Source organism: Scomber japonicus, chromosome 16, assembly GCF_027409825.1.
Source record: "Scomber japonicus isolate fScoJap1 chromosome 16, fScoJap1.pri, whole genome shotgun sequence".
Lineage (NCBI taxonomy): Eukaryota > Metazoa > Chordata > Actinopteri > Scombriformes > Scombridae > Scomber > Scomber japonicus.
Window position 1 is genome coordinate 6906649 of NC_070593.1, and position 12319 is coordinate 6918967.

Consider the following 12319-nt stretch of genomic DNA (forward strand, 5'->3'; position numbering starts at 1 on the left):
TGATGTATTTGCTTTTTAATTGAAGTGGTTAGTGTTTATATATTTTTATTTTTTAGTGTGTATATGTGACTGTATCATACTAATATCTTGAGTATCGTAGCTGTTTTTGGGGTTTTTTGTTTTTTTTTTTGCTTTTCTCAGATCTTTGGGGTTGAGTTTATTATTATGTGCACTTTGCTATCCTGCAGAGTGTTACTGTTAATAAATTGGATTTCTGCATTTATATATTTTTTTGCAAACCCAGTGGTGTCACACCCACAACTAAATTTTGCAATTTATGAGTAATACATACTTTGGTTACATCAGCTGCATTATTTAAATGTATTTAAATTTAATGTAAAAAACATCTGCTTTCTCCTGTCTAACTCTGCACAGTGGAGCTCAAACATCCAATTATGGTGGAGGACTTCAAACACGACCCTGATATTAACTGAGGTATTATAGTTGTTTTATAAGGCAGCTTGTTATCCAGCAGCTGAAGCTCGTGGAGAGCTTGATAACGAGTTAATAGAATCAGGTATGTTAAAGTGGAGAGATACCAAAGCAATCCAGGGCAGTAGCTCTCTGGGAGCAGTGTGCGTCACCGGTTCCTCCCGGGTCAAATTGACCCCATCTCATTTGACTTTTCCTTCTTTGCTCCCTCCTCCCTCCCTCCATCCTTCCTTCCTTCTCTCCTAAATCCCTTCATCTTTTCATCCTTACTCCTTTCCTTTCTTCCTTCCTCCCTACTCTTTTCCTTTCCTTTCTTCCTCCCTCCCTACTCTTTTCCTTTCCTTTCTTCCTCCCTCACTCTTTTCCTTTCCTTCCTTCTTGCCTCCCTCACTACTCTTTTCCTTTCCTTCCTCCCTCACTCCTCTTTTCCTTTCCTTCCTTCCTTCCTTCCTTCCTCCCGACTCCTTTCCTTCCTTCCTCCCTACCCTTTTCCTTTCCTTCCTTCCTTCTTTCTTTCTTCCCTCCCTCCCTACTCTTTTCCTTTCCTTCCTTCTTTCCTCCCTACCTTCCTTAACCCGAGGGAGGACTCTGCAGGTAACACAATAAATTAGAGGCTGATGTTAAATAAAGTGGTTTGATTTGCAACAGAGGAACTTAGCTTTTGCTCATATTTGTCAAACATCCATGGTGTCACTGGTACATAGTTACATTTTCCTTATGATAAAAATATTCCTTCATGTTTTAGAGGTACACAAAAGTCTCATATCATAAATTAAACTAGTTTTACTACATTAGACAGCTGATGACGACTTTTTCCCAGTTTTACAAGCACAATATGTTACTTGAAGGATGAAACCAGCATATAAAAAAAATTTGTATAAAACACTTTAAACACTTTTTTCTGTAATTTAAAAAACACTTAAATGATCGTTCATATTCAACAATTAAACATTCACATTATAAACAAAAAGACACAACTCATGTATTGTATGGTTTAAGTAACTTTATTGAAGGGAAAACTAAAAACAAAAGCAGAGCCACAGGTTGATTATCAACCATTGGCTTTGCATCAATATTTTAGGGCTACAAGAAGACAGTGTTCGAGTGGGCATAAAACTAATAGCTCATCTACTGACTTCTAAATAAACATAAAAATAAAAAAAAATAATAAAAAGAAATAGAGCTTTTGAGGGGAACCAAATTTTTCCAACTGTTCAGCCTTACAATCCACTTAAATCTGCAGAAACATATCAGATATAATAGCCTACCTTTATTAACATGCATAATAATACAACATTGAAGATCTTATATTTTATGTTTCCTTAACATTTGATATATACTGCTGTGCTTCTCTGTACACACACTTTGATAGTGGAATAAGATACACTTCTTTCCTCAGGTAATAGATTCCTATACTAATGATCAGAAAAACATACTGACTGAAGTCACACCAGTCCAAGGAGGCAGATACAAGACCCACGAACCAGTTTCTCAAAGCTTTTCAAGAGAGAGAATTGACATTTTTCAGGATTTTTTTCTTTTACCTCAGGCTCAAATAAATCGAGCAGATGACTTTTCTTTTTTTTTTTTTTTTTTGCTAAATTTGAAATTTAAGAGCAGAATTTAAAGGATCTGGAAAAAGAAGGTTTCTCTACAAAATGCCCCGAGAAACCCAGCTTACAGTCGGGAGTTGTGACCGACGAACCCCTCCCCCCCTCCCCCTCCCCCGAAGCGTCCAGACGGTCAACACCCGAACAAGATCACCGCTGGGTCGATATGCTATTCAGAGAGTCAGGAGACCAGCTGCATCAGATTCTACTTAAGTGTGTGCAGAGTAATGACAAATATCACCAATTTCGGAGGTTTGAAGGGAAAAAAAAAAAAAAGAAAAAAAAAAAAGAAACTTACTGGTGCATGCTCAAACCGAGTTATTAGAACCATGGTGATTTTTTTTTCTTCTTTTTCTTTTTCTTTTTTTTTTTTTTAAACTCTGTACAAAAAACGGGAGTCGAAACTTCACAGAAACTGGCACGTGTCCTTGAGAGAGAAAAACACTATCTTCTTATGAGCGCGCAGGTGGGGGAGAGGGAAAAAAAAAAAAAGGGGGGGGAGGAAGAGGGGGGAGAGAGAGGAGGTAAAATGCTCTGATTAACAAAAAAAATAATAAAAGTGAAAAAAAGAGAGGGGGAAAAAATAACCAAAAAAAAAAAAAAAAGATCCCGGAATTTTTTAAGTTTGAACCAGCAACAACATTTTCCTCCAGCTTTCCGAACGATGTCATCACATTGCGTATTTTTGTGTCCATTCTTTTGCCATTTTGGTGTATCTGAGGAAAGAGAGAGAGAGAAAGAGAAAAGAGGAACATGTTAATATAATTTAAGCTTTAAAACACACAAATCAACTTACTCACTCTACTTGTGCAAAGACTTTAAATAGTTGCACGCTAGTTGCCTTTTTGTCACGTTTTTTTTATAGCACATGCACTTAATGCACGTTGGGCAAGCCGAGTTAGCATCCCAACCAACACAATGTGTCAGTACACGCAACAAAATACCGTCCACTACGTCCAAAACCTCAGCTCTTAATTTGAAAGAGTGCAAGAATAATCCAATGACACATCAGGCATCGTTTTACACGCCAAAAACGACAACATTACATTTCTTTTCACATGCTGGAGTTAGTGGCTATATTTACATGCAAAGAGCATCGCTTCTCATCTTTTTACCCAAATAAGAAGATAAACTCATAACCCTAAATATATGAAACTCTCTAAAAAGTCTATTTCATCATTCATGTTCTTTTCAACCTTCAAATTTTCATACTGATTTCGTTCCAGGCAGTAAATAGTTTCCTCTCAGTTTCATTATGATCATCAACTTGCAAAGACTTGAATTGATATCTTTACTTAATAAAACATGGCCTTGAGGTGTGTTCAAGAACGCTACGACGACACCTGGTTTCTAATCAGCTCTCACGCATTTTTTCCAAACAAGAAAAAAAAACAAACCACTAAAGTCTCATTATCCTTATTGGCTTTTGTCTTCTGAGCCTCTGTTTCAGACATCATAGCTCATGAATGCAGTTGCTTTTTGGCAGCCAATTGTTTGGCGTGTCCTTGAATGCACCACCAAGAACATTTTTCAAGCCGGTCCCTGAAGACAAGTGCTTTACCGTGCAACAACAACAAAGAAAATCCCCCCAAAAAACAACAGAAATAAGAATTTTTAAAAAGAAGGGGGCAATGTCATTATTATTATTATTAACTTGGATGGATTTTTATCTCTAATAATATCTGGAGCGACTCTCAGGTCTCTGCAAGTTGATTTAACAAACATACTGAGAGGAAATGAAACCAAAACAGATCCTATGTTTTGGAAAATGATCAGAAATTATGCAAAATATGTTTCCACTCAGGCGTGGTCCAAAAAAAAAAAAGAAAAAAAAATCTGTTTTTTCTGCTTCATCTGTGAAAACTTGCTTATTTGAGGACTTCTGACTATTGCAGGTGCAGTGTGTAAAATTTAGAGGCATCTACAGGAACAGACGTGACAGAAATGGAATATAATATCAATAAGTATGTTTTTAAGTAGTATATAATGCTACATGCAACTAAACCCTACACCTTTAATCCGGTCCTTTAATACTGGATTGTCATTTCTCCGGCTCATATTAGAGGCAACCCACAACTGCTCTGTGGTGAGAGTGTTTTAGTTGTGGGTGTGACACCACTGGGTTGGCAAATAAATAAATAAATGCAGAAATCCAGTTTATTAACAGTAACACTCTGCAGGATAGCAAAGTGCACATAATAATAAACTCAACCTCAAAGATCTGAGTAAAGCAAAAAATAAAAAAACCCAGCTACGATACTCAAGATATTAGTATGATACAGTCACATATACACACTAAAAAAATAAAAATATATAAAAAGACACTGCATATCCATAAGACTTTGTAAGTGGGATCCAAACTGTTGGTTACGCCGATGAGACATGAGCATCTAAAAAAAAAAAAAAAAACACACAACCATCCAATCCCAGAGCAAGTAGCCAAGATGCAGCGCTGGCTCTTGGCCTTACCCTAAAGCATGGCATACTTCGTGGTCCACTCCTGAGCTAGTTTATTGTACCTGACGGAGTGAAACTAGGTTACACAACTAGACTCCAATGATGCTCGTACTGTCATTTTAAAATCGACTAGTAGGGGTATGAAGGTTGTGATTATTGTAGGTGCAGTGTTTCATTCAGGAAGTGAATATTTTCAAAGTGTTAAATGAGAATTTAAAAATAAACAACACATTTATATGGGTTTATATACTTACTTCTGACTATCTGTTTTGTAGATTCGTGCAATCTCTGGCACTAGTGGGTCATCAGGGTTTGGGTCACATAGGAGTGAGCAAATGGAGAGAAGAACTACAAGAAAACAAGATAATGAAAAAAGAATGTTAAAACCAGGGTTATTATAGTTTTGACATTTTCTTTAGTTTTTATTTTTATTTAGTTTGCTTTTTTATTTCAGTTTAGTTTTAGTGAGTTCAACAAGTGATTTAGTAGTTTTAATTTAGTTTTATTTTGAAGGAATTGACTAGTTTTAGTTTGGTTTTATTTTGAAGGAATTGACTAGTTTTAGTTTGGTTTTATTTTGAAGGAATTGACTAGTTTTAGTTTGGTTTTATTTTGAAGGCATTGACTAGTTTTAGTTTAGTTTTTATTTAGTCTTAGTTTTTCAGGTATTAAGAGAAAGCCTTGACTTGTAGAAGCTGAAAAGGATGAAAGAATGTGTGATACCAAATATGTTTTATCATCAAGTCCTTTTTAATTTCATTCTTTAACCACGAAGCATAGCGGCTGCTGCAGGACAGGAAGTAATCTAGGGAGAAAGTGAAGCTGAATTTATCTGTAATTCAGTTTAGTTTTAGTTAGTGTTACATTGTTTATTGTGTTTTTATTTAGTTTTAGTTTTTTAATTATAGTCTTTATTTTAATTTCAGTTAACTCAATTATTTTTTCATTGCTAGTTTTAGTTTCAGTCTTAGTTTTCGTGAACTATAATAACCCTGGTTCAAACTTTCTTTATACATGTCTCAAATAAGGAAATAGAGAGTTTGCCATTTCCCCTTTTTTCTGCATTTTAACCTATTTATACAAGAAACAGATGAATGTTTGACATCCTGTAGTATCTCAGCAAGGCGTCTACAAATAAATAGATAAACCCAAACACAGCATAATGAGACAGTTGACCATGAATGCTACGTATTAGCAACCAAGCTAAATGGTATTCATATCCATTCAGTGTCTGGTAAACTTAACATTTGACTTTCTGGCCACTGTAATATAAAACTATACAGACAGTTGCCTATTTACACATCCACTAATCTTCCACATGTCTGCTGTTAGGTGCCGCAGTTTAAAAAACAACAACAAGGAAAGACAGTAAAAGTTACAGGCCATAAAAAAAGCTTCAGAGCAACACAGAGGTGAAGGGAACTGCGGAGATGAGTGATAATAAAGTCATTTTAACATAACCAGTGACCAAGGTTATTATAGTTTGGAAATTTTCTTTAGTTTTTATTTTTCCTTTAGTTTTTCAGTTTGCTTTTTTATTTCAGTTTAGTTTTAGTTAGTTCAACAAGTGATATAGTAGTTTTAGTTTGGTTTTATTTTGAAGGAATTGACTAGTTTTAGTTTAGTTTTATTTTGAAGGAATTGACTAGTTTTAGTTTGGTTTTATTTTGAAGGAATTGACTAGTTTTAGTTTGGTTTTATTTTGAAGGAATTGACTAGTTTCAGTTTGGTTTTATTTTGAAGGAATTGACTAGTTTCAGTTTGGTTTTTATTTAGTTTTAGTCTTAGTTTTTCCAGGTATTAAGAGAAAGTCTTGACTTGTAGAAGCTGAAAAGGATGAAAGAATATGTGACACCAAATATGTTTAATATCATCAAGTCCTTTTTAATTTCATTCTTTAAACACGAAGATGAACCTTCAAATTTGTGGGATTTTCCCCTTTTAGTTTTATCCCACAAATGTTCCCATCAGTTCTCATCACTATAAATTTACTCTTATCTATCAGTAGGTCATACTGATAGTAGTTTTAAATAGTAATTTTTATTTGAATTTCAGTTTACTAAATTATGTTTTCATTGCTAGTTTTAGTCTTAGTTCTCGTTAACTATAATAACCCTAGCAGTGATACCTTTCACATTACAGGTCGTCATTTGACCAATGTTTATATGAAAAGTTTGAATAATGCAAAACTGAAAGCCAGCAACTTATATAATTGTGCCAAAGAAACTATTTCCATTTTATATCTAAACGCTTTTATCTTGATTTTTTTTTTTACTAGCGTTTATAATGGAGGGACAGTTTGTATAAAAGCTAAATATTTACTATCACAAAGCAGTAAAACAGATTCCAGTCAGCAGGAGAACATTTTGTAACTTTCCTTTTTCCTGGTACTAACTGATTTGTTTATGAATGTGACCAGGAAGTTGCAGTTTGCGTCAAGCTAATAAATGACAAGACAAAAAAAAAAAACAGAAAGAAAGAAAAAACCCTCAAAAGTGTTGTTTCCGTCATACCTTTAGAAATAGTAAGTGCAGGAGACCACTGTGATCTGAGAATATCCAGACAGATACTGCCGTTACTGTTAATATTTGGGTGGTAAATTCGTGTCGTAAATGCAACCTGAAAAAGACAAAAAACATAAAAAAAAAGATAAGATAAATACAGTGAGGACAGGTAAAATAATGCAGAGTCACAGTCCTGCTTCATGTTTTGTCATTTAAATCCTTTTCAAAGCAGGTGATGACGTAGAAAAGGCTGTGACTAACGACTTCTGGCACGACAGGTATTACCTCCAGGAGGGGTTATTATTACGCATACTAACATGCAGGCTCGGCCTCATTTACAACTTATGTGGCTTTGTAACTTTTACATAAGCCACATTTCCTGAAAATACACAAGTCCTTAATCATCACAAAACAAGGGTGCAGAGAAACCCAAAGCATGCAGGCTGACTGGCCTTACCTTGGGTGGTTTGAAGGGGTAGTCTGTTGGAAAATGAATTGTCAAGAAGAAAACACCTCCCTGATATGGACTGTCACTCTGAAAGCAAGACATTAAAAACACACTTTAGAAGAGAATTATCTAAAAACCTCCATCAGCTACACATTATTATAACAAATTTTAACTTTATCTCATTAAAACATAAATAAGCAGAAAGGTTCATAATCATCTGTGCTTCAACTTCAATGTCATTGTGCTGTCAGGGGCAGAAAGAGAGCGACAGTTACGTCATCAAGTATCTACTTACAGGTCCCATGATTGTGGCTTGCCAGTGAAACACTGCAGAGAACAGAAAGTAAAAGTTAGATAAGCAGGAACGGTCGCAGCAGGTATGTCGTCTGACAGGAACGACGTTTCTAAAAACAGTCTCAGTAACATTTCTGCTTATCTTGCATCAGAATTCCAATAATCTCTCTCTCTCTCTCTCCCCGTGTAGCCATAGTGGTCAGACTTTAGTCCCTTTATTATTTGTATCACCTACGACTATCTGTGCTTTTCAATCCTTAATGTCAGTGTGCTACTCCGACAGTGGAAACATGTGTATAATAAAGTCTGCTGAGGCTTTGAAGGGAGTTTCCTAAACTTTAGAGAAAATATAACTCAAGGTAATCATCTTTGGATCTGGCTAGAAACTTTATACTTTAAAAACATAAAGCATGAGTCATATAATAGGGTGGTTGTCAAGTAAAAAGGTGTTTACTTGACAAGGAAGTAACAAAAAAGTAAATACATAAACACTTCTGAGTTGTATTCTAGGAAATGTAGGATTTAGTGTTTAGATGTTGACTCATAGGATGGATTTACTTCTAAGTTTCAGGAAATCCAGATTGTTTTCAACTCTAACCTAAAAGCTGCAACAATTAGACGATTGTCAGAAAATGAATCGGAAACTATTTAGATAACAAATAAATCATTTAAAGCAAAAATGATAAAGAATGATCTGATTCCAGTGTCTCTTATACACCAATGTAAACTGAGTAACTTTGGGTTTTAATTCCTAGTGAGACAAATCTATACATTTTATGACATTACCTAAAAAAAAGGATATTATTCCACATTTTTTTTTGACATAATAGACAAAACCATAAAACATCTAATCTATGATGCAAATGATCTCCAGCTGTAGCTCCTCACTAATCTTCAAAATATGTTAAAATGCCTTTTTTCCCCCTCCCTAAATTATATTTCAGAAAGCATCTGCTGTCACTCTTTCCCCCCCGTTGACACCGTTATAAACCTCTGAACAGATCTGGGTAGAAACTTACTGTCATCGCCCACTGGGCCGGCCGAGCACTGTGCCGGAGGGTCACGAGCCAGGTCGTTAAGCTCCTGTAATGAAAAGAGGTTTACAACAATAATGAGCACGTAAGCTTCAAAAAGACAAAACAATGAGACTCGATCTGAAATTGATGCACGGGGATGACGGGACGGGACGGAGTAGCACTTAAACATAAAGAGACAATTATATTAATGCCAACATGGAGGACGGTTGGAAGAAGCTACATTAGAGTTAGTTTTATTTATTTTGACAACAACCCCCACCCCACCCCCTCGTTGTTGTTTTGGTTAGTCGAACTCTACACCATCTGAGGGGTGTTGGGTAGGAGGAGAATGAGGAGGGGGGGGTGGGGGGGGCTTGTTATTATCTACACAGTTAAACAGCAAGTTGAGACCTAAGCACATACACTACCATTATTTTTAGGTCTACGGCTATTTTAAAAAGTGAGGTGTGGGTATCTGCCCCACCCGGCCCGTCTGTGACAAACACAATTTCACAAGCATGTTTACAGATTTTCGTTGGGGGGGTGGGAGTGGGGGGGGTTTCATCAACAGCGGGCAGAATTTAAGAATTGAGAAACCTGCCGAGGCACCTTAAACACCCCCCCATGTTTGTAGTAGTGAGTATTTGTGTTGCTTTAAAAACAATAATGGTAAAACTTTAGTTGGGGATTGAGGTAAAACGTGCTAACCTGCTTTATTACCCAAAGCTGTGAGGTATCTGTCCTACATTAGAAATCTAGGTTAAGTACATTTTGTTTATAAGCATGTTTATGGAGTTTAGTCAACAGCAGGCAGAACAATTTAAAGACCTGTGGATGTGGAGGGCTTCCCCGAAAGCTTCATGTTCAAGTGTGTGTTGCAATTTGTTTAGAAATATGTAGAATTGCATCACAGGTGCAAAAAAATGTGATGATAATAATCTGCTTTATTACGTAAGTTTGAGGCCTCTCTCTGTCTTATATCGAAATGTAGGTTAAGTATCATTTATGTATAAACAAGTTTTAAGGGATTTCCTTTTTCTTTTTTTAAATGTAGTCCACATCAAACAGAGGAATCAGTGTGAACACTTCATAGGTGTTACTTCACTTTTGTTGCCAATTTCCTCCATTTAACTCACACACACACACACTGTGAATGTGCACAGGCTCAGAACAAACACGATTACATACCAAGGAAATGTATCATGATGAACACACAGCTTTGACCACTAACACAGATTCAGTGTGTGTGATATGAGTCATGAGTTCTGGGTAGCATGGAGTATATTTCTGAGTATCGTGATGTGAAATGATTTTAAGAAAAAAAAAATATACACATGTAAAAAGGAGGAAAAAAGGGCAAAATGTAACATGAATAGGAAGCTCTTTGAGGCTGTCTAGACTGCTATACCACCTGACAGCATTCAGAGCATGGCATACAGTAATGTCAATGTCAGTAGTTGCTTTAGATCAAGAAATATATATAAATAGTACAATATTGGCATTATCGAAACACTTTTAAACCAACTTATCAATATCCTTCCTTTTTCTTTTTTTCCCTTCACCTCCCTTCCTCCCCTTAAACATACGTGTATGTATGTATGTATGTATGTTAATATAAATCATCTAGTATTAAAACATTATTATGATGTACACAAATAAAAAATATTATATATACATATATAAGAAGAATTAAAATAGTAGAGAATGTAGAAAAAAAATAAAAATGGATGAGAACAAACAAAAAAACTAGTTTTAAAAATAATTTAAAAATAAATTAGTTAGTTAATAAATAAATAAATAAATAAATAAATGTGTTTATATAATAATATGTGTAAGTGTTGAGCAATTCATGCGGCCCTCTTCGTTTCTTTCTTTCTGTCGACCAGCAGTGAAACTATGACTGGTGCTAAAAAAAAAAAAAAAAAAAAAAAAAAAGGGGGGGGGTGAAAAAAACGACAATTGCCTGCCTCAATTTGTGTAAAACCCTCACTACAAATATTCACAAAAAATATGTACAACTTTAAAACAAACACACACACTTCCCTCGACCATGTTTCACCGCCATGTTTCACAGGATATCAGGGCGGTGAGCTAAAAGCTACACACAGCTACCCCATTTTTTTTATTTTTTTAAAACACCCTTACCTTGTGGATCCTTTTCAAAGCCATCTTCTCTATCGATGTTCTGCCCCTTCTCTTAAATTGTCCGATCCGTACAGTAGTAGCAGTGAAGGGCAACCACCGTGATATGCCAGGATGATTTTAAACAGCTATTATCTTACTCACTTCATATAATTGACGCTGAGGCCTTTTCTCTTCTTTTCTCTCCGAGCTAGCGCAGTTAGCCACAACTACGTATGCGAGTTTTTACCCAGCTTATTCTTCCCCAAACCTCAAAAAACACGACGCCTCAAGATAAAGACAAAGTTTCTTGACGTGTAATATTATTGGATTATATCTCTCTGAATAAGTGCGTGTGCCAGGGTGAAGTAACCCCGGACGACAAAAGCTTTTGGTTTCGCTCGATGCAGTTAGCCGACTAGCGGCTGTCTTCATGTATTTGAGGCTTTCTGCTTGTGTGTGAAGGCTGCCCCGCCCTCATCCGCTTCTGATTGGCTCACCTTGACGTTCTTACACTGACTTTACCCAATTAGAATCCTCATGCCTCAAATAGAACCCGCCCAACTAATGACGGCAGCGAATATTAACCAATCAGAGCAAGAGGTGGGCGGGGGTTTGTCCGTCGCCGTCCTAGAAAGAACACTGCCTTCTGTGTGGACAGCTTTGGTTGCATGCTTGCTCATTCCGTCGCCAACCTAGGATTAAAATACGTCCGGGTGGCTGCTGAGTGACAGGCCGGATGTGATGGCAGATTGGTTACAAGCCTTGCTGTTGAAAAAAATGCAAAGTAGTCAGGGCATGTCAGCGTTTAATTTGCAATAAAGGCCCTTTCATTATTAAAGTCCAGATCTTCTGTTAAGACATGAAAAACAGGAGCAATTATGTGTTGTCTATGTTTTTTTGTTGTTTTTTCCCCCACAAAAAAGTATAATTACTACGTAAGATCCTTGATATGTAACAGTTTAATGCCATTTGGAGGTAGACATGTTTTATTCATGATGAATTTTGACAAATTTACATTCCCATTTGAATTTTTGATATAATTGATTTAATAACACTATAAACGTCACGATATGTCAGTATATTTGCTCTGAATTCACTTGGCTTCATTCTTTTTTTCTTTGCCATTGGAGGGTTTTGGTATGACATGGATTGCCATTGTTGTTGTGCTGTGTCATCGCACTCTTTTTATGTAATGTTGGTTTCTGACTAGTGACACACGTGCTTTGTGTTGGTTTAAGGTGCTCATCAGTCAAACCGATGAGTCAGACTGGATGGTGGCGGAAGTCCCTATATGGAAATGTGGTGTTGCAAATATACCTGATGTGATCTAATAAATATTCTAGCAGTAGGTGAGACATTATGCGGGACTTCTTCTTTTTCTCATTGTTTTCACGTTAATATCCTAAAAAAGACATGCAAATATTGTTCATTTCA

General features: G+C 36.1%; 1 protein-coding gene across 1 annotated transcript; it reads right to left on the reverse strand.

Annotated features, from left to right (window-relative positions):
* Positions 1-1417: 1417 nt before the first annotated feature.
* Positions 1418-11312, reverse strand: LOC128375152 (ubiquitin-conjugating enzyme E2 D2-like). The gene is made up of 7 exons (XM_053335426.1): positions 10907-11312; positions 8765-8828; positions 7747-7778; positions 7461-7538; positions 7013-7118; positions 4754-4847; positions 1418-2758 (listed from the first exon to the last, which is right to left on the reverse strand). The coding sequence occupies exons 1-7, from the start codon at positions 10928-10930 to the stop codon at positions 2713-2715; spliced, it is 444 nt and encodes a 147-aa protein (XP_053191401.1). The 5' UTR covers positions 10931-11312; the 3' UTR covers positions 1418-2712.
* Between the last annotated feature and the right edge of the window lie 1007 nt (positions 11313-12319).